Here is a 27,801-nt window from a genome sequence, read left to right as displayed (position 1 = left end):
ATCGTTGCAGCAACTATGGGAAATAGGTACAACTAATTTCCCCATTTATAGCAGAAGATACTGAGGCCCAGAAAGGAAGTAATTTGCCCCAAATGTCACACCTCATGAGAGCAGGAGCCACGATTTACAGCCCTAGGCTCTCTGCTGCTGGAGCCCTTTCCCTTTGTCTCTATGCTGTGTGGTTTTTGTTTGTTTGTTTGTTTTTTAGGGCCCCTGCTGTGGCATATGGAGGTTTCCAGGCTAGGGGTCCAATCGGAGCTACAGCTGCTGGCCTACACCACAGCCACAGCAACACAGGATCTGAGCCACATCTGCAACCTACACCACAGCTCACGGCAATGCCAGATCCTTAACCCACTGAGCGAGGCCGGGGATCAAACCCACATCCTCCTGGATACTAGTTGGGCTTGTTACTGCTGAGCCACAGCGGGAACTCCCCGGTCTGCTGTGTTGTGCACTTTCCTCATGGGGTGATATCAAGGGTTAGAAATAACAAATACATGAAAAGAACTAGGGAGTGATGGAGCATACTATGTGGTGGCCCCTTTCATCACTAGACATCCAGACGGACCAAGTTCTCCACCGCCCTACCCCACTCCTCACCCTGGCCCCTCCTCAAGCACATTTTGCCTTCCCCAGAGGCCTGGCCCATGCTCTGTATCAGTCTGTGCCCAAGGGTAACCCAAAAGCAGAGAGTCAGCCCGGCCAAGGCTGGTGGGGGACTTGGCCAGAGCACTGCCACCAGCCTCGCCTCCTGCCCCAGGAGGAGACAGGAAACCAAGGCCCAGCATGGAAGAGGGGCTTCCCAGAGAGCAACCTGGAGCTGGAGGCGGACCTGAGAACAGAAGCAGATCTCCTGACCACCCCACCTTCTACTCTGACCTGGCCAGGCACTGGTGCCGTGACAAAGGCTCACTCAGGGGCTCTGGTGGAGGTGCCAGGGATGCATGCTTAGATGTCTACACTCTGCTGGTGGTGGGGTGGGTCACCAGGCACCGGGCCCAGGACTCCCCAGCCCACCTTCAGAAGACCTGGGACTGGAGTTCCCTGGTGGCTCAGAGGGCTAAGGACCTGGCATTTGTCACTGCTGTGGCTCAGATCGCTGCTGTGGCACAGGTTCCGTCCCTGGCCCAGGAAAGAAGACTTGGAGCTGGGCTATCTTCCCAGAACCCAAGTGAGCACAAGTGGTTGGGGAACAAAATGCAAGCTGGGGTGCGAGCACCAGGGGAGGCCCTTGATTCTGTCTTACTGAGGAGCAGAGCCCTATTTTTTTTTTTTTTTTTAAGGACCAAAGCATATGGAGGTTCCCAGGCTAGGAGTCAAAACAGAGATACAGCTGCCGGCCTACACCACAGCCACAGCAACGTGGGATCTGAGCTGCATCTGCGACCGACACCACAGCTCAAGGTAACATGGGATCCTTAACCCACTGAGTGAGGCCGGGGATCAAACGCACATCCTCGTGGATGCTAGTTGGGTTTGACCCCACTGAGCCACAAAGGGAACTCCAGCCCTATTCTGTTCAACTTCCATCAGGCAGGGGCTGCCCTCATCTAACCAATTCCTAGGGCTGAAGAAGTGGAGGTTCAGAGGTCCCTGGTCGAGGATCCGCCTGGGTCATGATGTGGCTGGAAGAGCATGGAGTGTAGTGAAGGGGCCCGGACACTGCATGGCAGTCAGCTCCCTTGGGCCTCAGGTTAGGGTCAATCTCTTTCCACATTTCCGAAAGAGGGGCCCCCAGACAAGCAGCCTCACAAGAACCTGGGTGCCTGGTAAAAGCAGAGCTCCATAGCCCTACCCGGGGCAAATCTGAATCGCTGGGGTAGAGCCTAGGAATTTGCATCTCAAGCCAGCTAAGCATGTGATGGGCTTGGGGGTTGGAGAACCTACATGGGGGGCATTTGGGCACAGGTAGGGACCTCAGGACAGTCTTCTCGCTAAGGAGGGCAAGGGGGACCGTAACCAGATCCAGTTGCTGGGGGCAGGGCATGGGGGAGGAATGTTGAAATGAGGATGGGAAAAAACTTACACTGATCACAGCAGCTGCTACCACCATCCTGGCTGCCGATGCCAGCCCTGTGCCGAGCACCACACCTGCACCCCCGCCATGCCAGCCGCCACGTGGGGTGCGTGTGGCCCCTCCCCGTTTCATAGATGTGGGAACCCAGTCAGAGTCCATCGCCCCAGGTTAGGAACTCACAGCCAAAGTCAGGGCTCTTAGCCGGGGAAGAATCAGCCTCCAGGGCAGGCCCCACCCAGGAGCCCAGCCCGCTGACCAGAGGGTTTCTCCACATCAGAAACTCCTTTAGTGTTTTGCGTAACAACCCCACAAAGCAGGTGCTGCTGCTTCCACCTTTTACAAATGGGTGAACTGAGGCCTGTTCGTTCAGGTTGGTAACCTCAAGATTCCTGGGGGGCCGCCTCTGTCTCTTGGGTAATTACGGTCGGGGGTGGTATGGGGGGAGGGTGCCAGAGATAGACAGGATCTCAGCTTCAGCTACAAGTCTATTTTTTATTCAATATATTAAATATATTAATCAGAAAAGTCACATACTATAAATCCAGGAAAATACACAAATATAAATGTCAGAATCTGTCATTTGTCTTCCTCCTAGAGTGAGTTTATGTACACGTGGAAGGGGGCGAGAAGAGGGAGCAAACAGGAGGAGGCTGGGAACAGCTGGCCCGGCAGGGGGACCGGGGTGGGGGGGGTCCCATCCCTCTCTCCCTCCCTCCCGACCCCCACTCCCACCTCAACCTCTTCCTTCCTGTATTTACAGCAGCATTCGGCTTATTTACAGCACGGCGGCGTGTGTGTTAAAAACGGTTTATCTTACAAAAAACATGAAGGCCAGGGCTGGGCTGGGGCGTAAGACAAAGAGTCAGGGTCACCCCTGTGGATGCACCTCCCCACCCCCAGGGCGTGAGCTTCCGGCCCACTTCCCAGAGCAAGCTGGGGAGGGGGCGGCCAGTCTGCAGCTCAGGCCCAGGCCGGGGTGATGCTCCAGGGGTCCGTGGGCCATGGGCTAAAGGCACATGGGGTGGCGCACGCGCGTGCACACACACGGCGCACGTCTGCTCCCGGGCCGGGGTCAGAAGGGCAGCGTGTCCATAAAGATCTTGTCGACGATGGGCGGAGGGGGCACCAAGTCCTCCAACTTGAGGTAGAAGATGCGCTGCAGGCCCTGGGTGCACAGGGTCCGCAGCTCGGGCAGCTTGCCCAGCAGGCGGGACAGGCAGCTGGCCGGCTGGGGCTCGCCTGCCTCGGCCGAGACGTGTTCCTTCAGGCAGCTGGCGATGCGGTTCTGCAGCTCCTCCACCCGCCGTGGCTCCTGCAGCCCGTGCCGGTCTGCGGGGAAGGTGCCAGATTAGCCGCACCGTTGAGGGCCACTGGCCCCAGGAGACCTGGCCATCCCCCTCAGCCCCAAAACTGCTGACCGTCCCCCACCCCCTCTGCACTCGGCAAAAGCACCCGTGAGCCCATTTCTGAGCCCCAACAGCAGCCTCGCAAGGCAGTGGCGCTCACTGTCCTCATTCAAGTGAGAATGTGAGGCCCAGAGAGGTTAAATGACTTGCCTAAGGTCACAAAAAAGGAGATAAAACCCTGACCGACTAGGCCAGTGGTGGTTTTTTGGGTTTTGGGTTTTCTCTGGTGTGAGAAGCCCTGGGTTTGAGCAGCAGTGTTTCAGAGGACATCTCCAGGGAGAGCTGGCCTCAGAACCCACCCCTTTCTCTATAGCCTAGAGTGCCTCAGATTTTGTCCTACAGTTTGCTGACCTATGTAGCCAGTAAAATTTAAGTTAAAAAAAAAAAAAGAGAGAGAGAGAGATGAGGATAGATTCTGAAGTTCCCAGGCTAGGCGCAGAATTGGAGCTACAGCTGCAGCCAACGCCACAGCTTGTGCAGCTTGTGGCAATGCTAGATCCTTAAACCACTGAGCAAGGCCAGGGATAGAACCTGCATCCTCACAGAATCAATGCCGGGTTCTTAACCTGCTGAGCCACAACAGGAACTCCTAGATTCTGGCGTGTTTTGTTGTTGTTGTTGTTGTTGTTAAAAAAAAGGGGGGGGGGAGTTCTCGTTGTGACCCAGAGGAAACAAATCTGCTGACTAGCATCCGTGAGGATGTGGGTTTGATCCCTGTCCTCACTCAGTGGGTCAGGGATCTGGCGTTACTGTGAGCTGTGGTGTAGGTCAAACATGTGGCTCAGGTCTGGCATTGCTGTGGCTGTGGTGTAGGCCGGCAGCTGTAGCTCCGATTTGAGCCCTAGCCTGGGAACTTCCATATGCCTTGGGTGTGGCCCTAAAAAAAGAAGACCTGAAAAGCTCCACATTTAACACCACAAACTCCATCCTGTATAATTATATTTACATAAAGCACACAGCTAATCTGTGCTGTCAGCAATCAGGGCAGCAGCTAGTCTTGGGGAGCTGATGGCTGAACGGGGGCACAAGGAGGGCTTCTGGGGTTCTGGTCATGTCTGCTTCTTGATCTAGGTGCTGTTTATGTGCATATGCTTAGTTTGCAAATATTTCTGTAGGCAACATAATTCAGTAAGATGTTTAAAAGCAAACCCAAATCTTAGGCCACATGCGACAGCAACAGGGTCCGGATCTTGGTGAGTCTGGGATCATTCACTGCAACGCCAAGCCAGCGCAGCTGGGCCTGGACCCCGGCTCTGTCGCCTACCAGCTGTGTTGCCCTGAACTGCGCTCGCCCCTCCCTGCACCTGGTTACCCTTGCTTCACAGCGTGGGGGCCCAGGCAGTGCCAGGCCCCCGAGCCCACCCCACCTTTCCCAGGCTGGCTACTCACCTGTGATGAGGACGAGTGCGGAGAGGCAGGCGAAGGCAGGGACATCGACAACCAAGCTGTGCAGGGACCGAGAGAAGGCCAGGATGCTGTCGATCCAGTCCCCGAAGCCGCGGGCGCACTGCAGCCGGTGCAGCACCAGGCCTGAGCAGAAGATGAGCTTCCCCTCGGCTGGCTTAGACCTGGTGGGCAGGGACACGGGCGGCGGTCAGGGGAGCTCAAGGGCAGGGTGGCAGGGTGGCAGGGCCGGGGCTGAGCAGACAGCGGGGGGCTCACCGGTAGGCCAAACGGAGAATGAAGAGCTCCAGGAAGGCCGACTCCAGCAGCAGGTCCTGGTCACTGGGGGACAGCTCGGCAAAGCCGGGAACCTTCTCAGCCCACTTGCGGATAACCTCCAGGGAACCCGAGAGCAGGTCATAGAACTGCTGTACATCCCCGGCGTCCTCCTTCCCGAAGTGGGGCAGCACCAGCTCCTGGAACTAGAAGGCGGCCCAGCGGGGTCAGACCCCAGGAAAAGCCCCGCACCAAGGCCACCACGTACAGCCATGTCACGCCCTTGGATGCCAGCTCTGGGGGGTGAGAGCAGAGCAGAGATTCCACCCACACTTGCTTGCCAACTCTGGCACATTAACCCAGGGCTGCGGCTGCTGGAAGGAGCATACTTTTCTAATTGGCCACCGCCCAAAGGGGCACAGTTTTCCAGCTGGTCAGCAGGGCCTGCTCTTCTTCGGATTTGTGGCCCCGGGGGTGGGGGGCTCATCTAACGTGGAGGAAAGTGCGGCCCGGGGAGCGGGCGGGCCTCACCTGGGAATAGTCCAGTTTGGAAGTGCTGGGCCCTGAGTCCAGGTGCGCCCGGACCAGGGAGGTGAGGAGATTGGCCGGCGAGGCATCCGGGGACTGCTTGGGCTTTGAAGGGAGCCGCCCGCGCCGGCCTTTCAGGCTGTCTGTCCGGACAACTGCAGAGACATGGGCAGGAGTGAGGACGAGAGGAAGGGAGCCAGGAAAGGGATACTCAGCCCAGGAGGTACCGGGAGGCACCGCTGAGTCCAAGGACTCGAGCCCCTGAGACCCAGGGAATGCAGCAGAGACCTACCCCACCACCGGGCAGGCGGATGGACGGGATGGGGGGGTGGAAATAAAGCCCAGGCGTGCCCTCCCTGCAGCCCACCATGACAGATGTCTGGGGGACTCTGCCGGCCCCACCCCTCTCAGGCCCACCTCTTGTCCCCCTGGGCCTGTCCCAGCCACCCACCTTCCTTCACCATGCCCACAGCCAGGCACTTCTGGAAGCGGCAGAACTGGCAGCGGTTTCGCCGCCTCTTGTCCACAGGGCAGTCCTTGTTAGCCAGGCAGATGTACTTGGCATTTTTCTGTACTGTGCGCTGGAGTGGGGGGGGGGGACACGGAACAAGCTGTCAGAGTGGCGGGTGGGGGTGGGGGGAGCCCAGGGGAGGGGACCGTCCAGATCCTACTGCCATCACAAACAAAAGCGCTCTCTGTTCACAGCTATTTTTCTAACATTTGGGTGGCAGGGGAGGGAGATATGGAGGGGCGGGGGGGAGGAAGAAAAAAAGTCTTGGGGACATTGGGGGAGGGTTCCGCCCCAAGAGGAAGACCCCAGGACACAAGATCAGGGGCTAGGGGCTCCCCAGCAAGCCAGACACCCGTCCTTCTTAACAGGCCTGCGGCCGCCTGCCCCTTCCCCAGAGCAGACACCAGAGGGCAGGGGCGGAGGCTGGGGGTAGGGACGGGAAGCGAAGCAGGCACCCAGTGCTGGGACAAACACACAGCCTGTTCCCAAGTCCACCCCCAGCCCTCAAGTACCAAGCCCTCTTCCCAGATCCTTTCATCTTGTGCCAGGAACACGAGTGCCTGGGGCCCCCCTTCCCACCAGGACCTTGAGTGTGGGGGGCGGGGGGAGCAGAGGGAAACCAGAGGCTAGCCATTAGTTTCCCCTCCTAGGTGCCCCTGGAGCCTGCACCTTCTGCCTAGATCTCACCCCTTCCTCCATCTCTCTACAGCCCCACGGGCCCTGCGTGCCTCCGTCTGTCCCAGCATGAAAGGTCCCAGCCCCCTGTCAGCTATGGGCGTCCAGGACAGTAGCCCACCTGGCAGGCCTGCCCTCTTCCTCCTTGTTGGGAGGAAAACCCAAGGGAAAACCACCACAGACCCCGCTGGAGGGAGAGAACAGCCTGCCCCGCTTCTCATAAAAAGCTACACCCAGGGCAGCCCAGTACCTTGAAGAAGCCCTTGCAGCCCTCGCAGGTGCGGACGCCATAATGCTGGCACGAAGCGTTGTCCCCGCACACGGCACAGCGGCCCTCGCCTCCACCTGGAGCCCCACTCCGGGCCTTGGCTGAGGTCACGGGCGCGTCCAGCATCCCAGAACCATCCAGGTGTGGAGACGTGGGCACCAGGCCTGGGAAAGCTGTTGGCATGGAATAGCTCTCTCCCTCCCCCAGCTGGTGGGTAGTCTGCGAGGGGAACAGCTTTAGGGGGCTTTGGGCTAGGCTGGGGCTGGGGCCGGTCGGGGGGCTGAAGGAAAAGAAGGCCGGTGGCTGGGGGGGCCCAGAAGCCTTGGGCAGCTGCTCTGTCCATGCCCGCAGGCCTTCATAAGTCTGGCTGGGCGAGAAGGGGCCGAAGGAGCCATCCCAGGGGGAGAGCTGGGGCGGCTGGAAGCTGGGTGTGGACGGGGACGGGGCTGAGCAGGGGCTGCCGTAGTAGTCAGAGCCGCTGGAGGACAGGGTCTCATCCAGCGGGCCGCTCAGGGTGCCGGGATAGCAGCCGTACACCTGGAAGTCCTCGAACTTGAATGAAGCCGAGGCGGGGGAGGTGGCCGACGATGAGGACGTGGAGGAGGCCGAGGAGGAGGCCGAGGAGCACGGCTGGGCTGTGCCCGGCAGCTGGTAGAGGAAGGTGTCAAACTCCCCTGCGTAGCCGTCCATGAAGGTGCTGAAGCTCGGCAGGGCGGTGGGGACGGCGGGGGCCACCTCGGGGCTGGCCAGGTCCATGGTGGGCTTGCTGAGCTCGGGGGTCAGGGGGTCACTTGCCAGGTGGTCACGGGATCCTGGGCTTGGTGCTGGTGTCCCATATTGGGCTTGGATACAGGGCATCTCTGGGGAGGGAAGAGGCCACGGTGGGGGGGGGGGGGAGTCAGTAAGAGACGCCTGAAGCCTCGCCTCCAAGTACAGGTCCCTGAGCAGCCAGGTGGCAGGAATCCCAGCCAGACATGGGACACCGAGGCATTAGGGCCATGGCCCACCACGGAACCCTGGAATCCTGGCCCCCCGCCAGAGCGCCATCTCGACCTCCATTGTCACAAAGCCCCTGGGCAGCGGCCCAGCGAGAGTGGGCTCAGTCAGAAGGCCAGCCACACCCCGGGCAGCCTGGGAACCCTAGGGAAGGCGGCCGGCCAGCATTTCTCTGCTGGAACAGGGGAGAGCTGTGTTCCTCCAGCCCCCTGCCCCTCCCTCAGTGGGTAACGCACGAGTCGGGGCTGGGAGAAGGGTGGGTGGGAGAGGCGGCGCGGCCAAGCCCAAGCCCTGTCCCAGGAGCAGATATGTTGTTTCTCCAACCTGGCACTTCTGGGAATATTCCCAGGCGTAGCCCAGCCTCGGCAAACCCCCCCCTCTTCCTCCCCCCTCACTGGCTGGGCAGAGGGACATCCTCCAAATGGAAGAGGAGCTGGGGGTGAAGGCCCAGGCCGCCTGAGAAAGCAGCCTAAGCGGCAATGAGCCTTCCCCCCCCATCCCCGCCCCCACCTTCCATACTGAGCAAAGGCTGCAGATCCCACACGCACCCCCGTCCCGCCATCTGGGGATGGGCATCCACTCCGCGCTGCCTGGGATGCTCCCAGAAGCAAAGAGGACGGACGGGAGCCTGGCCTCCTTACCCGGTCCCCAGCTCCCCGAGGGATCGGGTGACCTGACTCCAGACCTTTAAAGGCCACGTGCTGGAGTGGGGGCATGAAGGAGGAGAAGCAGCCCCCTGGACTTGCAGGAGAATAGACAGTCCTGAAGAGGAATTTCTTTGCTACCCCCAAAACATTTCTGCCTGTTATCTTTATGAGAGTCCAGCAGAAGACTTGAGGTGGCTATGCAAGGAGGGGAAGGAGCCTGCTGGTGGGCGGATGGCAGCCTGGGTCCCTCCACTAAAGAGTTTTGTGCCCTGAAGAGTCCAGGAGCTCAGGCAAAGGGGGTGACACCCCCCTGGTCCTGAGGAGCCTGAGGGAGCAGAGAAAGCATCATTCGCTGGGATCCTTAGGTTTGCGAATGAGCCAAAAACTAACACAGAGGAGGCTGTGGGACAGTTCCCCTTCCTACCTCCTTGCTGGGGGTCTGTATGACCCTGGCCTCACAGTCAGGGAGGAAGGCCGGGTAAGAAAGCAGCCTGCGACAGAGCGCGCTATAATCAAGGGTGACAGCAGGAGGGGGCAAAAGCTGGCATCACCTCCTGGCCAAGAGCCCAGGGAGTCCTCTGGTTGTAGCCTCACTTCCACCTCCTTTCTCTCCGGACAGGCAGCTCCACCCCTGGCCTGACACTCCCACAACCAACCCAGACAACAGAGCCCCTAGAAACTCTGGCCCCACCCTCCCAGTGACGCCTGTCCATAGGCACAGAGCACCTGCAAGAGATAAGGGTGGCCACGTCTGCCTGTGCTAGTCTGCCTGTGACAGCCTGGGCAGGGATGGGTTTGGGGTGGAGGAGGAGAGGTAGCAGTTTCGCAGGGCTGGGCGTTCCAGCCTGATTCAAATCCCATTTCTCCACTTGGACGTCCCACATCTGGATCAATCCTCACCAAACTCCCCCCGCCCCACTCCTGTCTTCATACAGGTACTTAATGACACAAGATATGGACTTACATCTAGCCTGGGGGCGCGGGGGTGGGGGGGCACAAGGAGGAGGAAGAGGCGGGGTGGAAGGAGGGAGCAAGGAGAATCCGGCTTCAGGCAGGTCCTGGCAACAATGTGGTTTGCACCTGTTGTGCTGAACAAGCCTCAGGCTGCACCCTACCTGAATGATCTAACAGAGACTAAGGCGGGGGGGGGGGGTATCCCCTAGGTGGTACCACACCAGAGACTCCAACATAAGCAACTCCTACCAAGGATCCCCAAGGACCAGGGTTTCCACCTCTCTCCCTCCCTCTCTCTCTCTCTCTCTCACACACACACACACACAGACCCAAGCTACACAACAGTAAAAACAATCTTCCCTATGCTTCCAGAAACTGCTCCTGCCCCTAATAAGACTCTTTTATTCCAACTCACAACAGCACACCCTCCAGAGTTCAGCCACCAATGCTGGCCATTTGCTTGGGCAATCTAAGACAGTTCAGGCAGAAACTTCCAGCTCGGGATCCCTACAAACCAAGCCACAGCCTTTAAAGTGTTAAGAAAACCAGGGGCAGAGACAAGCTGGGAAGGAAAGAGACCCTTTGGGAAATCCAATCCTGGTAGGAGTCAGACTCCAACAGCCCAAGCTCTGTGCACCTTCTCCCCCACCGTACTGAGACCCCCTTCTGCCCATAAGTCCCAGGTGCCCTGTGCCGCCTAAGGGACCCTAACAGACTGAACTCTGGCCAGCCTCCTACTAAACAAGTCCCCCACTGCTGGCGCCAATCTAGCCTTCCGTGGCTTCCACCTTGCACAGACACCCGCCCACGTACCCCCCCCCCCCAGCCCCTGCCCGCTGGCCAAGGAGACTCCAGTCTGATCTGGCTCCTCATTCCCTTCCACCTACTAACCGCCAACATCAGAGCTGCATCTTACACCCGCCCTCCTTCATGCTGACCCTAATACATTATTTCTGCCCGCGCGAACACCCATCTCCTTCATGCAAAACTCCCAGAAAACAAAACAGAGAGCCCTGCTGAGGTGCACGCTCCCCGGGAGTCACCTACCCGGCCAGCTCCTGCTCCCCCTGCCCGGGACCGGCGCCCCACGTCGCAGCCTGGTCCCGCGTGCGCTCCCGCGGTCCTGCACACTCCCCCAACTTTCGCAGCCTCCACCACTGGGGCTCCCGGCCGCGCGGGACCCTGCTCTTAAGCGCTCCGTGACGCACGGGGAGGGGCGGGGGCGCCACTGACGCACGCCGGCGAGCTGTGGCCATACAAGGGCGCGGGGGGCGGCGCGGTTCCGGCGGGAGGCGGCCAGGGGGAGGCGCGGGGCCGGGGAGCCCGAGGGGGCGGGGCGAGGGGGGGCCTGGAATGTCTACGCGCTTGACGCACGCGGGGTTCCATTGACGCAGGGAGCGCGGATTGTTTGATCTATAAATAGTCCCCTCGCGCCCGCCGCGCCGGCTAAAAATAGCAGCTCGCCAACTCTGGAGGCTACCCTAGCGGGACCCCGGCCCCGGCCCGAGCCCCCCGGGCCAAAATAAATGGCCCGAGGGTCAGAGACCGAGAAGAGGGCGCTCTAGCGCCGCGGCCGCAGGGCTTCCCCGGACGAGGATCTCCTCACCCCCTGGCTGCTCCCGGAGCCACCGCGGCGCCCGGCTCCGCCTTCGCACCCTCCCCAACCCTTCCTGCCGGCCTTGGGTGCCCACTGACCTGCGAGGCAGCCCGGGAGGGCTTCAGGCTGGGGCGGCCAACTCCGGGACGGACCCCAGGGACTCGCGCGCCCCCACCTTAGCACAAAGCGCTGCCAGTGCACTTGCCCCGTCTCCCCTAGCAGGGTCTGGGGCTGAGATTGCCCCGGGAGCTCAGTCCGACACCACGCTACCCTCCCCCCACTCATTCCCTTCCCCCCAGTTTCTCATACCTTTTAGAAGGCAGGGGTTCGCTAAGCCCAAGATGGGCCACTGGGCTGTGCTTCACAGCTGAACTTGAATTCTCGCCACTACCCTCCCCAGTCCCTGCCAGGGTGAAAGCACTCTAGTTGGGAAATTACCGAATTTCAGTACCGGGTGGAGCCTGAGAAGTCTTTTCGAATTTGTGCCGACTCTTCCCCATTTTATAAATAAACAGGCTGAGAGAAATAATGGCACTTGCTCAAGGTCACACCACAAGGTGGTGGCACACTGGGGTGGAACCCAGGGCCACTGACTACATCTCTAGGGGATCTCCTCATACGCTCTTCTGTCCATCATCAGGGAGTTCCCACCCTCCCACCTCACCTCTAGCACCTGGGAGAGTGTCTCCCACCTGCCCCCTGCAGCCTCCCCAGATCTGGCTGTCACCCCTCCAACCCCCATTCTGCCCAAGCCTGCGGAGGGAGCCCTTCGGTAAGAGAGGAAGGAAGAAAGGCTAACGCGCAGGAGAAGAGAGCCCCTCCGTCCACCCTTCCCCCTCTCTCCTGTCAACAGAGCTTGGGCGAGGGACCCCACTCTCACCCACCCTGGTCACCCCACTGCACTTCCCTCTACCCTGGAGGCACCACTTCCTGCTCCTCACTTTCACTCTCACCTCCATCTCAGGTTTCCCACACCCTCCCTGTTCTCCAGCCCTCACTTCTGCCCACTCCAAGGTCCCACCAGCACCTCCAACTTTACCAGGTCCAGACCGAGCTTGTACCTGCCTGCCACCCCATCTCTGCCGATGCCCCACAGGCAACTTTTCACTTTTTCCTGAAATTCTATTTTGGAACATCTCTTGGATCTGCCATTCCTATTACCAGCTACAACCCAGGTCTCACTGGTGCCTCAAGGCAGCAGACCAGCTGAGCGAGGCCAGCCACTTCCCCTTCTCCTGGCTCACGCATGTTAAGAAACTGCCCCTTGAAGTTCCCACTGTGGCACAATGGGATCAGCAGCATCTTGGGCGTGCCGGGACCTAGGTTTGATCCCTGGCCCGGCACAATGAGTTAAGGATCTGGCATTGCCACAGTTGTGGCTTAGGTCGAAACTGAGACTCTGATCTGATCCCTGGTTGGGGAACTCCATATGCCCAGGGGCAGCCAAAAAGGGGAGGAAAAAAAAAAGTAAGAAAGAAAGAAGAAACTGCTCCTTAACCAGCTGGGCTACCCTCTTTCCAAAGCCTACAGTCCACCATGGATGGAGCGGTCTTTGCCGAACACCTGTCTCATTCAGCGACCCAGTCAGAGCCTAGCATGAGAGCTCTGGCCGTGCCTTGACCATCTCCCACAGACCCTTCACGGCCACTTGGGCGAAGGGTGGGTAAGATGATGTGAATGGGACCCATCCAAGATCCCTACCCCACTTTAGCCAAAGTTTTGTTTTTCTTTGTCTTGGGCAGAAGATTGTACTTGGGAAAAAAGGATGCCACACCTAACAAATGGTTTGAAACCACTAATAGAATCCCCCCCCCACGCCCTCCCATTTTGCAGATTAGGATCCAAGGGCTCCCAGAGGAGCTGCACCTCACTCGGTAGCACCACCAAGTCACCCAGTCCCCCCACCCTGCTCTGTGATGCCTCCCCCACCCCAGCAGGGTCTTCCTCAGAAAATAAAAACAATTCTAGGAGTTCTCGTCCTGGCTCAGCGGTAACGAACCCAACTAGTATCCGTGAGGACACGGGTTCGATCCCTGATCTTGCTCAGTGGCTTAAGGATCCGGCGTCACCGTGAGCTGTGGTGTAGGTTGCAGACGCAGCTTGGATCCCGTATTCCTGTGACTCTGGCCTAAGCCAGTGGCTACAGCTCCAAATGGACCCCTCACCTGGGAATCTCTATATGCCGTGGGTGCAGCCCTAAAAAGACAAAAAAAAAAAAAAAAAGTAAAAGAAATTCCAATATGTTAGCAAAAGATGATTTTGCTAACAAATAGTCAGGTCCATGCTCTTACGTCCAACCCTCACCAGCAAAAACAAGTGTATTAGCTTTAGCCTTATCAGCTCTCTGAGAGCTGAGGCAGCCCTGAGCCCTGGCGCCCCGCTTCTTCCCTACCACCACTTTCCATACGTAGAAAGCAACACAGACCATCCTACCCTTCCGTGGGGAGGCCTCAGGGAACACAAGTGTGGGGAGGAGCTGTCCAGGTCCCTGGCCTAAATCTCCACATCTCAGCATCTAACCTCCAGATCTGCGCCTGCAGCCCAGGCCCCACCTCCCTGGGAGACTGCAGGTTTGGAGGCTGCTGTCTTGCTGCCTCAAAGGCAGAGGGTGGGAGAGGCAACTACAGCTGCCACCTGGAGCGGGGATGCTGAGGGCTCCAAAGCTGCTACACTCTGAAAATAGGTAAGGAGAAAAAGGCAGAGTCCCTCTGTGGGAATCCAGCCACGGAGCAGAGGAGAGAGGGGAGAGAGGAGATGGAGCTTCGTACCTGCCGGCCAGATGCCCTCCAGCGAGGGTGGCCTGGGGCTCTGAGGAAAGCCGAATCCAGCTAAGGTGAAACTCTTTTGCTTTTTAGGGCCACACCCATGGCATATGGAAGTTCCCAGCCATGTGGGATCTGAGTCCCATCTGCGATCTACACCACAGCTCCCAACAATGCCAGATCCTTAACCCACTGACAGAGGCCAGGGACCGAACCCACATCCTCATGGACACTAGTTGGGTTCATTACTGGAACTCGAATGAAACTCTTGAAAAAGCATAACTGATGCAAACTTTGGGAGGCCTAGACCATAAGCTGGTCCAAGGTTGGATGGAGACTCTAAGTCCAGCCTTTGAGAGCAAGGTCAGAGTGAAGAGCTCACTGGGGGGAGGGGGGGGCATAGGGGTGGAAAGGGACAGGTAATGATGGGAAAGGTATCCAAAACCAGAGGCGAGGCGAGGACCAGAAGGTAAGGCAGGGCTGTGATAACACAGGAAGGGCAGGAAAGATGTCATGCTGGAGACCAGAGACAGCTGCCCAAAGTCAGGCTCCCGCAGCACAGCATGGCCCACCCATCAGCCCTCGCGACCCCCAGCTCCCGCTGCCCCGATATCAGGACCAACCTTCCCACCACCCATTGGGCTCATTGTTCCTCTTCCTTCTACATGAATCCTGCTGATCCTCCAACACTTCAGCTCATGCCCCCCTCCTGGACCAGCCTAAATGTTAACAATAAGCACCTTTTCGGAGTGCCTGTCGTGGCGCAGTGGTTAACGAATCTGACTAGGAACCATGAGGTTGCAGGTTCGATCCCTGGCCTTGCTCAGTGGGTTAAGGATCCGGCGTGGCCGTGAGCTGTGGTGTAGGTCCCAGACGCGGCTCGGATCCTGAGTTGCTGTGGCTCTGGCGTTGGCCGGCAGCTACAGCTCCAATTCCACCCCTAGCCTGGGAACCTCCATGTGCCGCAGGTGCAGCCCTAGAAAAGGCAAAAAGACAAATAAATAAATAATAATAATAATAATAATAATAAGCACCTTTTCACCAGATAGTATGGGAGTGGGGGGAGTGGGGAATATGGCTCAAAGGTCAGACCTCAGCCCAGGGCACTTAACATGGATTCTTCCACCTAAGCCTCTCCCTAACTTTCTATGTTTGGAATTAGGAGCCACACTTTTTTTTTGGCTGTCCTGTGGCATGTGGAAGTTTCTGGGCCAGGGATCAAACCCGAACCAGAGCAGCATCCCAAGCTGCTGCAATGACAATGCCAGAGCCTTAAACCTCTGTGCCACAAGAGAACTCCACCACCCATGTTTCATAAATGTGGAGATGGAGGCTCGGGGGCCAGGACTCAGACTCCCCTGACTGCCAGTTCTGTGCTGGATCCAATGGCCTCACCTCTGAACTCCAGAGCTGTGGCTTCTGGCCCCCTGAGCCTTGATGCTTATAAGTGTACCACAGAGCCAGGTGTGCACGTGGCCTGTATACTGAAAACAGCAGTGCCTACGAGAGGGGTCTTTGAAGGGACTGGAAACATCCCAGCTCCTAGTCTGGTCACCTGGGTGTGTGCACCATGGAAAAGTCATCAAACTATATACTCTTTTTTTTTTTGTCTTTTTGTCTTTTGTCTGTTGTTGTTGTTGCTATTTCTTGGGCCGCTCCCGCGGCATATGGAGATTCCCAGGCTAGGGGTTGAATCGGAGCTGTAGCCACCGGCCTACGCCAGAGCCACAGCAACTCAGGATCCGAGCCGCGTCTGCAACCTACACCACAGCTCACGGCAACGCCGGATCATTAACCCACTGAGCAAGGGCAGGGACCGAACCCGCAACCTCATGGTTCCTAGTCGGATTCGTTAACCACTGCGCCACCACGGGAACTCCTCAAACTATATACTCTTAAGATTTGGGGAGTTCCTGTCATGGCTCAATGGTTAACGAATCTGACTAGGAACCATGAGGTTGTGGGTTCGATCCCTGGCCTTGCTCAGTGGGTTAAGGATCCGGCATTGCCGTGAGCTGTGGTGTAGGTCGCAGGCACAACTCAAATCTGATGTTGCTGTGGCTGTGGTGTAGGCTGGAGCCTACAGCTCCAATTAGATCCCTAGCCTGGGAACCTCCATATGCTGCGGGAGCAGCCCAAGAAATGGCAAAAAAAAAAAAAAAAGATTTGGCATCTATGATTTGTATGTTTTTCTGCATGTTACACTTTTGGAAATAAAAGCTGATTTACAAAATAGCCACGCCTAAATGGGAGAGACATATTTATTCAAATGGATGCAGATGCGGCTGGAATTTACTGGGTACGAACTCATTCAAGTGTGTTCCTGCAGTCACAGAGAAACAGTGGCTGTTTCTCATTATGTATTTGTTATATCAACACTTACTCAGAGCACAGCTACAGTTAGGAGAGGCTGCGGTCTCTGACGTTAGAGAGGGGTCGTCTTGCAGGAGGTTTTCTGAACCACTGGCTAGGCCTTGGCCCCTGTTTGTCAAATCTTATGGCTGCTCAGACCATCCCTCCCCCCACGACGCATGTGTGACCATGAGAGCAGGGCCCTGTCTCCCCCGCCTTAGCAGGGGGCCCCCTTAGGAATCCCAACAGTAAGTAGCCCGGGGCAGGCCCCAAATGGGCAGCCAAAGTGCACCACCGTCCCCCAGCCAGTCCCCCAGCCAAGACAGAGGATAAATAGGAGATGGAGGAAGTGGAACCGCACAGCCCTTTCCCACGCTGCCCCCACCCCCCTCAGACTGGCCCCCGCCCCTACTGAGCAGAGGGCAGGAACTTGCCCTACTTTCACCAAGACCATCCCCACCCATGGGCCTCCACGCCCTTCCCTGGGGGTGGGCAGAGGGAGTGAGCGTCGCCCCCTCCCCCTGAGAAGGGGCCTGGGAGCTTCCCCTCCTAAGCCCCAGGACCTGCCACCAGCCCTGACCCAGCCACTTCCTCTTCCTGTCCTGACAGCGGGCAGGGGGATTTGTGCTGTGGGCAGGGAAGCTCTGCCTACTGCCTCAGGGGGGCTTCCACGGGCAGCTCTGGGAACCGGAGATGCAGGGTCAGGCCCAGGCCTCAACGCCTGGCCCATGCCCAGGCCCTGCCATGACCCACACATGTTGTTACCTCCCAGGAAACAGGCTCCCAAGGACACCGGCAGGTCAGCCACCACCCTCCGTCTCTCACCCCCAGCCCCCAACAGAGGCAAAAGATAAAGGAACTCTCAGAGGCATCGCTGACCGCTGACTGGGAGCCAGCAGGCCTGCTGTGTGACCCGGGGCCGGTCCCTTGCCCTCTCCAGGACGTTTCCTCATCTGCCCTGAGCTGACAAGATCACAAGTCCCCATGGTGCTGTTGAGAAAAGAATTCAATTCGGGAACAGAGGGGGAGGCTCAACAGAGAGACGGGAGCACTGTCTGGGGGCCAGGACTCTAGGGTCCTACAGCAGGTGCTGGGGTGAGCAGGGAATGGCGACAGTGGTCAGCTCAGCTGGGGAGCCAGCACCCCTTTTCTTCAAGATCCAGAGATAGGAGGTCCTGTCGTGGCTCAGCGGTAACGAACCCAACTAGTATCCACAGGACAGAGGTTCGATCCCTGGCCTCACTCAGTAGGTTAAGGAGGATCCCGTGTTGCCGTGAGCTGTGATGTAGGTCACAGATGTGGCTCGGACCCCCTGTTGCTGTGGCTGTGTAGCTCTCATTCGACTCCTAGCCTGGGAACTTCCACATGCAGCCCTAAAAAGAAAAAGACAAAAAAAAAAAAAAAGAACCAGAGATAAATAATACCCCCCATCTTCAACTCTCCCTCTCCAGGGCTGAGTGAAAGGAAATGAGATATGACCAGAGATGTGGCTCCACCCAGCACCAGGAAAATTCCAGGCTGTATGCAGCAAGTGCTCAATTGCTACTCTGAAGAAAGCTGGTTAATTAAGGAGGTCAGGCCTCTCTCCACAGAGGTCATTTTCAGCCCAGTCATTTCTCAACCCCCCAGCCCCCTCTAGGCCAGAAGGAATCAACCTACAGCATAAAGGAATAAGGTCAGACTTCAGGCAGAACATCCAGACAGAGCTGGAAAACGCAGACAAGATCACGGAGTTCCTTTGGGAAGGGTTGGCCCGCAGCTCATGTGCACCCTCCTCAAACCTCCTCCATGCCCTTCAGTCTGCTCAGCTCCTGGCCAGCTCCCCTCTCCCCCACCCTTGGAGAGTCTCCCACCACCTTGCAGAACATCAGCAACCCACCAAATCCCCCTGCCCCTGCCCAAGGTCTCCGCCCAGCCTCCTTGGGCAAAATTTCAAATTCCAAAATAAAAACCCTCTGATAACGAGCCCCAGCCGGAAAGACTGATGCATTTTCCTATTGTTAAAGTATTTTTAGTCACAGGCTCTGGATTCATTTAGAGACTCACGTTCAGAAAGGGAAAAAATTTTTTCGAGAACCGAGAAGCCTCCCACGTAAGGAGCTCCACTTATTCCATGCCGGCCCAAGCCCCTGGCCTGGCTCCCGGGAGCGTGTTTGTGGCAAGCTGCTTGGCGGACTCACCAGACTTCGCTCCAGCCCAACTTCTCAGGCACCAACCCAGCCGGGAAGCCAGGTAAGAACAGGGGCTGAGGGCTCAGGGAAGTCGATCCGCCCCAACCAGCTTGGGGACCTGGGACCCTACTCAGGGACCAGTGCAGAGGGACCTGACTGACACCCAGCCGGCTCCAGCATCCCTCCCCAGCCTGAGCAGACCAGGGCCTGGTCCAGGCCGGGTTGATGGGAGACGAGGCTGGAAGACCCTGTTGCAAATCTCAGGGGAAGGAGAGAGATGGCATCACGTCTCCTGGTCCGCAATCACCAACTGGCCCAAGTCCAACCTCCATCACCCAAGTGCAGTCAAACGTTTACTGTCATTCCTCCAGAGGGTCGGCCACCCTTGCTTCCTCCTCCGCCCTTCCTCCTCTCAAGGTCAAAGAAAGCACAATGCGGACAGGCACAATGAAACGGATCCAAACTGCCCGGCCCTCTGTGCCTCAGTGTCCCCCATCCTAAGACTCACCAGCTTCCTCCACACGATCTGCTTTCCCTCTCAGAGACCCAGGACAACTATACCCAGGAAGAATCCCGGGGACTCTTCCTGGTGGCCTCAGGGAGCCCTGTGGGAAGAGACGGGACTGCCCAGTCAGCCTGTCTGGCCGGCCCAGGCGGTGCACCAGCTGCGTGGGCTCAGGACATGGAGCTGCCTCCAAGCCGGCGGGTCCTCCTCTGTTTATATAGCCGAAACCAGAGCTGGCCTCTGGGGACAGGGGTAGCTAGCTGCCTTGGAGCCCTCTTGGCTGAGGCCTGACTTTGGCCCAGGTCAGCAAGAGCCCAAAATAGTCAGCTGACGGGAGCCCCGGCGTGAGCGTGACCCTGGGCCCGTGCCCGGGCCTGGCAGACAGGTGCCCACGTCACAAGACCAGCAGCTCTAGCACTCATGGGGCCCCCGCTGGCAGCCCCTCGGGGTGGCCTTGGCCAGTGTATCCGGCATGGGAATTCCACCCGGTCACCCCCCTCACGCAGACGACGGACTGAACACGAGGAATTCTGCCCTCGGGAGCCACCGTGTACCCTGAGGGAAGGCCAGGTTGCTCAGGAAGACCGAGCTGAGGGTGGAGGCAGGGGCTGAGCCCAGCGAAAGACACCCAGCCCTCTGCTGTCATCCTCACTCACGTGCTTCAGATCACGTGAGCTCAGCTCTCCTGCTGGCCAGGGGCACCTGCCTCTCCCCCTTACGGTAGTTCCCCTCCCTGCCCCAGCTGAGAGGGGGCGGTGGCACAGGCCTGCTGCCAGCAGGAGGCCAGGTGCACACCCAGCACCAGCATGGGAGGCCTGCCTCCCAGGGCTTTTCCTCTTCCCTCCAGGCGCAGAGGGCTGGACGGCCCACCCTCCCCATCCCAGGCGCCTCTCTGGGACTCTGCACCCTGAACACCAACCCCGTGCCAGGCAACAGTGTTCGCGGGGGGTCGGGGGCGCGGAGCAGGGGATACGGAACGAGCTCCTCCTCCATCCAAGGACCCCTCAAGGCCTGAGGGGGCTGTGGCTCAGAGATGGCTCTCTGTTCTGGGGAAAGAGAAAGGGAATCACTGGGCCCCTGCCCGGGGCGCCAGGCCGGACTCCAGCTGTCTCGTACATGGAAAGCAGGACTGTGGCGCCGTCGCCCAGTGGCTCAAGGCCCCCAGCAAAGGCCTGGTAGGATCCCACTCCCCCCATCCCCCCCCGGATCAGCTTGTGCCTTCTCTGGGGACAACTTCACACAAGGAGGGTGTGTCCTCCACCCCCTGACCAGGCCTCTGGGCTTGCCCGGAATCCAGGAGTCCTGGGTTCTACGCTTGGATCTACACGTCCTCACTGTGGGACCTTGAGAGGTCCCTTTTCCCCTCTGTAACTCAGTTTCTTGAGAGGAGGAGCGGGGCTAGAGTTTCCCACGCAGGGATGTTGGATGAAGAGCAGAGGGCCTGTCTCTGCCCTTTGTCGGCAAGGTCTTCCCGGTTCACAGAGGCACCTCCCCAAACCAGACCCCACAGGAGGCCCACCATGAGGAGGGGGAGTCGCCACCCTTTCAGGGAGGAATGGGGTGGTTCCAGCTGTCCCTTCATGCGCTCCCCTGGTGCAGTGTCTACACTCCAGGAACAAGCCAGCTTCCCATCCCCCGGATCTGCCCCGCTACACTCCCAGCTTGGACTTGAGCTCCCCAACCCCAGCCCATCAGCTTCCGGGAACCAGGCACAAGCTGCCCTGGGAGCCCCTGTCATCCCCCACAAACCCATGTCACCCAGGCCCAGAGCCCCCCAGCCTGTCCTGCTAAGAAAGTCAGGCTTCCCTCTTCCCTGCCCCCGCAGTACCCCCACCACGGAAGAAATCAGATCTCCCGCACGCCACCCACCCCGCCCCGCTGCCCCAGCAAGCAGCTCGTTGCTACCACCTCTGCAGGGCTTCCCCCCTCCATCCCCCAAACCACATCCGCTTCAGGCAGCTCGGCGCCCACTTCTGCCCCCCAACCCCACCTGCTTGGGGGACACGGGGGGGGAGGGTACGAAAATCAGGGCACTTACCACTCAGGACAGTCCCACAGATCTTGAACAATACTCAGCCATCTCTTGAGCCTTCGGGGCCTGGCAGAAGGAGCCGACACCAGGGAGGGGTCGGGCTGGCCTCTGTCCATGGTGGAGGCCTACAGAGGGAGAGTTCGTGTGAGAGAGGAGAAACCAGCCAGCGGGGACAGTCCCTGGAGACACAGCAGAGCCAGAAAACACAGCAATGGGAACAGAAGCAGGACCCAGGCCAGAAGGGCAGACAGGCCAGCCCAAGAACCTCCCTGAGCTGGGTGTCACAGGCTGAGGCCCCATGCCTGGGGACACGGGGTGTGGCCTGGAGCTGCCGACAGTATCTGGGGCTTCTCAGGGCCCTGGAGGCACGTGCTATCATCCAGCCCCTCAGCTTCATGCCCCATCCTGGGGGGGGGGGGAAGTGGGGGGCTCCTTGATGTGCACAAAAGGACCCAGTGGCAGGCAGAGAAAAGAGAGCTATTGTGAGCACAGAGCAGAATACCTCTCTCTCCTTAAGGGGCTCCGGCTTGGCTCCCAAAGCCTCAGAGGCCCTCACAGGCGGGGGCTCCATGCCCCCATCTGCAGGCAGCCCAGCACACCCCCCCCTTTTTTTTTTTTTAGGACTGAGTCTGTGGCATATGGAAGTGCCCAGGCTAGGGGTCGAATCAGAGCTATAGCTGCTGGCCTACACCACAGCCACAGCAACACGGGATCCGAGCCACGTCTGCACAGCTCACAGCAACGCCGGATCCTTAACCCACTGAGCAAGGCCAGGGATCAAACCCACATCGTCATGGTTACTAGCTGGGTTCTTAACCCGCTGAGCCACAATGGGAACTCCCCAGCCCAGCCTTCCAGTTGAGCAGTGGGGATGCTCAGGAAACCCTCTGTGAAGGGATTCCAGTCACAAACAGCTTGTGCTTAGGAACTCTGATCCAGGGGATGCTGGATCCCTGTTGCCTGGGATCAAATCCTGGCTCCATCACCTGCAACTCTGGGCAAGTTATATAACCTCTCTGTGCTTCATCTGTGAAAATGACAATCTGGAACTGACATCTCTAAAATTAACAACCATAAGGTTATCATCAGGCTTAAAATGAGTTCATACGTGTAAAGAACTTAGAACAGTGCTGGATTCACATAAATGCCATCGTTACTAGGAGAAACTGAATGAGAACACATAAAAGCTAACTCCTAGTCTGAGCCACTTCTGGGCACCTGGCCCACCTGTGTGTGCCAGTCCTCCACCCTCTTCACGCTCCCCCCTGACCCTGCTGGTGCCAAAACCTTCAGCCAGGGCCATCCACACCTCTCCTTTCTTTTGTCCACCCTTTTTCAGCCCTCTCCTTTTTCGACTGGGCCCCAAGGTGAGGGCATTACCAGCCAAGGCTTGGCCTTCCCTGGTTAGCAAGCTGCCCTTCAGGCTGAGATGAGGTTTGGGAAAAGAGAAGCAGATATTGCCACGGTGGGAGGTACAGGGAGTGAGGAGGAGGAGGCCCCAGAGGGTGGGTGATGGACTCCTTCGCCCTCCTGACCTCTGACCCAGGCTTCACAGGCTAAAGGGAGCTCCTCTGGCCTGTGGTACCCAGATGCTCCGCTTACAGAGCTACCAGCACTCCGATGTCCCAGTGGGCATGATGGGGAGCAGGCAGTGTAGGAGCGGAAGGCGATGTGGACCATCTGGAGGGCTTCCAACCCCAAAGAGAAGGCTTCAAACCTGGCCCAGCCCACGCCGACACCTGCTTCCCAGAATGACACTGTCACCTTGCCATACGCCAGAAGCGGTCTGCAGTCAGGACGTTGTCTCCCGCCCCCACCAACCTTCTCTTTTCTCCCTTCCAGCCCTCAGCTGAAGGGGAAGGGGTGGGAGGGCCCAACACCCCCCACCACGGTCAAGCCCAACCTGAGGGCCCGGGTCTTCTGCACCTGTATCTGAGAACAGGGGCCAGAACCGGGGTTCCCGTTGGTGCCAAGAAAGTGATTCGTAACATCTTAGAACAGGAATCTGATCCCATCTGCTGTCCCAGATCAAAATTCCCTGCTCAACAGTCATTTCACAAGCATGTACGGGGAGCCTGCTGTGAGCCAGACAGTGAGCCACGAACAGTGGGAGATCCAAGGAGCCAACCAAGATCCCCAGGCCCCGGGAGGTTACAGGGGGGGAGTGAGTCAAGGTCAGTTACAATCAGCGCTATGCAGAGGACAGACCGTGTGGGCTGCCTGGGCTTGGTGGTGGAGAAAGTGATGCCCCTGCAAATGCAGTGGGAGCATCAGCCCAGACTTTGGGCTCCTGCTCCCCATCCTCGCGGTGCTCCAGGCCCATGGGCTTTCTTTCCCCACTCAGAGTCTCTGCATAGGCTGTTCCCTCTGCCCGAAAAGTCACTGCCATAAGATGACCAGCTCCTCCTCATCAGTCAGGTTTGCAGGCCCATCTCTCCTCCACTCCCGCCCTTTTACATCAGCGTCTTTTGATTATCTCCATGGGACGGATGCGTTCATCTGTTTGTCTCCGTCGCTGCAAAGTCCGGTCTCTAAACCGGAGCTCGGCACCAGCAGGTGCTCAGTAAGCACTTGTGGAGTGGGGGAGAGGGGGCCTCACACATGCCTGCATCAGAACGGAGTTGGGGGGAGGGCCAGCCTGTCCCTTGGAAGGAGGTAGGGAGGACACTGCAGCTAAGGACCTGTCCCTTCCATCTGGGGGCAGACCCAAAGTCTGAGGGGTCTTCCTTAAAATCAAAATACGTTGATGTAACAGGATGGGAACTCCTCAGCTGACTTTCTTAATTCCGGCCCAGGCCTTAACATTTATAATCAGTTACATTCATCCTGTTCGGCTTGGTCCATCCTTCTGCCTGGCTGCCAGAGATTGGAATTTTGGCTCGATCATACCATACGCTTGTCATTGTCATTCCTCTCGGCTCTAGGTCACAACAAAGCATAGGCAGGCCCTGCATGGGCCCTCCTGGAATCTCCTTCTCCTCCCTTCTATGAAGCGTGTGAGTCTTTTCTTAACTAAACTCTTTGCAACAGGACATGGCTGACAGATCATGGTCTCTCTACAGCCCTGGTGGCTTCCTGATGGCATAAACTCTGCACTGGCCAAGCTCCCCACCCCAAAATGGGCATATTACTATTAGCAACAATAACAGGAGTTCCCATTGTGGCTCAGGAGTAACGAACCCACCTGGCATCCAGGGGGCGGGTTTGATCCCTGGCCCCTCTCAGTGGGTTAAGGATCCGGTGTTGCCATGAGCTGTGGAGTAGGCCGTAGACCCGGATTGGATCCGGTGTTGCTTTGGCTGTGGTGTAGGCCAGCAGTTACAGCTGTGATTCGACCCCTAGCCTGGGAGCTTCCATATGCTGTGTGTGCTGCCCTAAAAAGACAAAAACAAACAAACAAAACGATAAAACAGCAGCTAATAGCTGTTGAACACCATGTGCTAAAAATCTTACTAAGCACTTTGCACTCATGTTCTCATTTCAGCCTCTCAATACTATAAGGAAGAGATTAGGAGGTTATGAACATTTTATCAAGGAGGAAACTAAGGCACAGAAATGTTAAGCGATCTGCCCAAGGCCACACAACTAAGAAGTGACAAAGCTGGGATTAGAACCCAGAAAGCCCAAGGCCAGGCATCACCCTTCCCTTCCTGGACATGCTTAATGCACACAGAGCAGTCTGACAGTCAATACCAGAGAGTGAGTGGGAAGCTCTGGGGCCTAGGGTACTGGGTTGAACTTCTCAGCTAATTTTCTTCTTCTTCTTGTTTTTTTTAAGGGCCACACCCACAGCATATGGAAATTCCTAGGCTAGGGGTCTAATCAGAGCTGTAGCCGCTGGCCTATGCCACAGCCACAGAAATGCCAGATCTGAGCCCCACCCGTAACCCACACCACAGCTCACGGCAGTGCCAGATCCTTAACCCACTGAGTGAGGCCAGGGATCAAACCCGCGTCCTCACAGATACTAGTCAGATTCATTTCCACTGAGCCACGATGGGAACTCCTCAGCTAACTTTCTTAATTCCGGCCCAGGCCTTAACATTTATAATCAGTTACATTCATCCTGTTCGGCTTGGTCCATCCTTCTGCCTGGCTGCCAGAGATTGGAATCTTGGCTTGATCATACCATATGCTTGTCATTGTCATTCCTCTCAGCTCTAGGTCACAACAAAGAGTAGGCAGGCTTCCCTTTCAAGACTTCATCCAAGTCACTCGGAGTGGGTCTAGGACTAAGCCTGAAGCCAGCACTGGAGCCTCCTGCCAGGCTGTTATCAGGCCCCTAATCCATCATCACCTCTTGGGCATAACTGTGGTGAACTCACCTACCTCTGCCCAGCACACCCCTAGTACCAGCCCCAAACCCCAATTAATGCCCCAGCGGAAACCACGTAAATGCCACTTCTGCAGCATTTCTTATCCCAGGTCTGCCCCCGACTCCAGGAGACCCGCTCCTGACTCCACCGTCTAGCCTCTCTCCAGCTCGGTTTCTCGGCTCAGTTCCATGAAGGGGTTGCAGCGGGCAATGCTGGTCCCTCCCGGCTCGGCGTCCTGGCAGACGAGCTCCCGAACTCCTGGAACCCGTTCCCCGCAGCCGGCGGCGAAATGGAAGGAATTTCTCCCGCCTGGCCACCTCCAGCGCCCCTCACGGGCCAAACCCCACCCTTGGCGGGCTGGGGCGAGAGAGCACGGGCCGCCGCCCTCGGGGGCTGAGTCGGAGCTAGCCGGTCCCGCCGGGAATCCGGTCCCTGCCCTCGCCCGCGCCCCCCACCTCCCGGTTTCCAAGCGGGACTCCGAGCGCGACCCCAGCCCCACCCCGGCGCAGACCCCACCGCCCCCGGGCCTCTCCCAGGGTCCCCCCAGCGGCCCCCCCCGCGACCCCCTCACCTGGCCTCTCCGGCCCCGCCTTCCGGAGAGGGCCTCGGCGGCGGTGGGGTCCCCCATCGCCGGGCTGCTGGGGGTCGCGGGGGGCCCCCACGGTGACGCCGCCGCCGCCGCCACCTCGCGCTCCTGCGGCCGCGCCGCCGCGGCCCCGCGCCCCCCGCCCCCGGGGAGCCCCCCCCCCCCCAGTTCCGGCCGCGGCCGCGCCCCCCGCCCCCTCAGCCCGCAGCCGCCCGCGCCGCTGTCCCAGCCCCGGGCGCGCCTCCCCCGGCGGGCGGGCGGGCGGGGACCGTGACGCGCGCCCATTGACGTCTCCGGAATCCCGGCGGCGGCGGCCGACGCAGCCTCATCAATGGGGCTAAAAATAGCGGCGCCCGGAATAGCCGCGAGCGCCCCGCCCCTAGGGCCCCCCTCCCCAACCCTCGCCGCGCACCCCGTTACATAACCCGCCCCGCTGCGGCCGGGGGAGCGGAGCTGTTTTCAGGTGAGGTCTGTGGCCTTGCTAACACCTTCCGAGGCAGCAAACCTGGAGCTCGGTTATAAATAAGTTTACCCGGGGCTTCCCCTGAGGAAGAGGTGGAAAAAGTGAGGCCCAGAGAGGCTCGGCAGCGACTCAAAGTCACACAGCAATTAGGCTGGTTGCAGAAGACAGGGCCCCAGCCCTCTGAGCCCTGTAGAGTCCCACCAGCATCCCTTGGCCTACATGCCACGAGGACAAGGCGCCCAGCCAGCAGGATGTCCGGCTTTCACACAAGGTAGCCTGCCCAGAGAACCAGGACTTCCTGGGAGGGTGAAATATCTCCTGGAGAGAAGCATTCCCAGAGGCAGCTGCTCCCAGGTCACACTACTGTGTGACGTACGGCAAGTCACTTAAGCCCTCTGAGCCTCCATTGCCTAACCGATAAAATGAGGGTCATGATATTATCCACCTTTTCAGTTACCAGAAGTCAGGAGGACTCAGCGACCATGAATATGCCTTGTATCCAGTAGGCACTTGTTACTTTCTCCTCTTTCCTAGCTTTCGTCTAGGAATCTGACTTGCCCCATCCACAGGAGCGCTTGGTGCAGGAAATACACAGAAGCACCGCACAGCAGCCAGGAAGCCCTGAGTGGCCCACTCTCTGTTGACCATAGACTCCAACCAAGCACAGGCCTCTCCAGTAAGGACCTTCTAGGGGTGAGAGTCCTTTCCCATCTGACTGGAACACTCTTTGGAAATGGGAGAATGATATTTGTCTTGAGCAAATAAATCCTTCTCCCCCAACAGAAGCCTACTTAGGAGTGGCCAGTTCAGGGAGGCCAGGCCAAGGCCACAGGAGTGGGGCTGGGGGCTGGCAGAGTGGGGTTGGGGTTACAGTGTCTGCTCCTCTACTGCCAGGCAGGCAAGGCCCTTGGGAAATACCCATCAGGCAGGACTCAGTCCTGTGCTCTGTGGCCCTGGCCACCAGCCCCTATTTTTGGAGCCACCTTAAATTATGAGCATGATGGAGTTCCCCTTGGGGCTCAGCGGTAACAAACCCAGCTAGCATCCATGAGGACGTGGGTTGGATCCCTGGCCTCGCTCAGTGGGTTAAGGATCTGGCATTGATGTGAGCTGTGGTGTAGGTCGCAGATGAGGCCTGGATCCTGAGTTGCTGTGGCTGTGGCATAGGCCGGCAGCTGCAGCTCGGATTCAACCCCTAGCCTGGGAACCTCCATATGCCGCAGATTCAGCCCTAAAAAGACCAAAAAAAAAAAAAAAAATATGAGCCTGCTAATCAAGCCCAGCACCCAGGCCAGGCCCCACGCAGCAAAGAATCTCTTCTGCATTCAAAACTCTCCAAAAGAGGCCCGACAC

General features: G+C 58.4%; 2 protein-coding genes across 5 annotated transcripts; one reads left to right on the top strand and one right to left on the bottom strand.

The window, feature by feature from the left end:
* Positions 1 to 2,492: 2,492 nt before the first annotated feature.
* On the bottom strand, positions 2,493 to 26,084 carry NR4A1 (nuclear receptor subfamily 4 group A member 1). Of its 4 annotated transcripts, XM_047786674.1 has the most exons (8): positions 25,971 to 26,084; positions 21,090 to 21,208; positions 7,050 to 7,927; positions 6,065 to 6,194; positions 5,617 to 5,768; positions 5,089 to 5,291; positions 4,816 to 4,994; positions 2,493 to 3,349 (listed from the first exon to the last, which is right to left on the bottom strand). In XM_047786674.1, exons 3-8 carry the CDS (start codon positions 7,923 to 7,925, stop codon positions 3,093 to 3,095), a joined length of 1,797 nt encoding a protein of 598 aa, XP_047642630.1. In that variant the 5' UTR covers positions 7,926 to 7,927; positions 21,090 to 21,208; positions 25,971 to 26,084; the 3' UTR covers positions 2,493 to 3,092. The 4 variants fall into 4 exon arrangements, with proteins under 4 accessions (XP_047642630.1, XP_047642626.1, XP_047642627.1 ...); XM_047786670.1 differs by lacking the exons at positions 21,090 to 21,208; positions 25,971 to 26,084 and adding an exon at positions 19,055 to 19,244; XM_047786671.1 differs by lacking the exons at positions 21,090 to 21,208; positions 25,971 to 26,084 and adding an exon at positions 11,571 to 11,653.
* On the top strand, positions 23,146 to 26,259 carry LOC125130338 (proline-rich protein 2-like). The gene is made up of 2 exons (XM_047785712.1): positions 23,146 to 23,247; positions 25,678 to 26,259. Exons 1-2 carry the CDS (start codon positions 23,146 to 23,148, stop codon positions 26,257 to 26,259), a joined length of 684 nt encoding a protein of 227 aa, XP_047641668.1.
* Positions 26,260 to 27,801: the final 1,542 nt, after the last annotated feature.

This window comes from Phacochoerus africanus, chromosome 7 (assembly GCF_016906955.1).
Source record: "Phacochoerus africanus isolate WHEZ1 chromosome 7, ROS_Pafr_v1, whole genome shotgun sequence".
NCBI classification, from domain to species: domain Eukaryota; kingdom Metazoa; phylum Chordata; class Mammalia; order Artiodactyla; family Suidae; genus Phacochoerus; species Phacochoerus africanus.
Note: the sequence above shows the minus strand (reverse complement) of the source record. Positions and strands in the feature narration are given on the sequence as shown.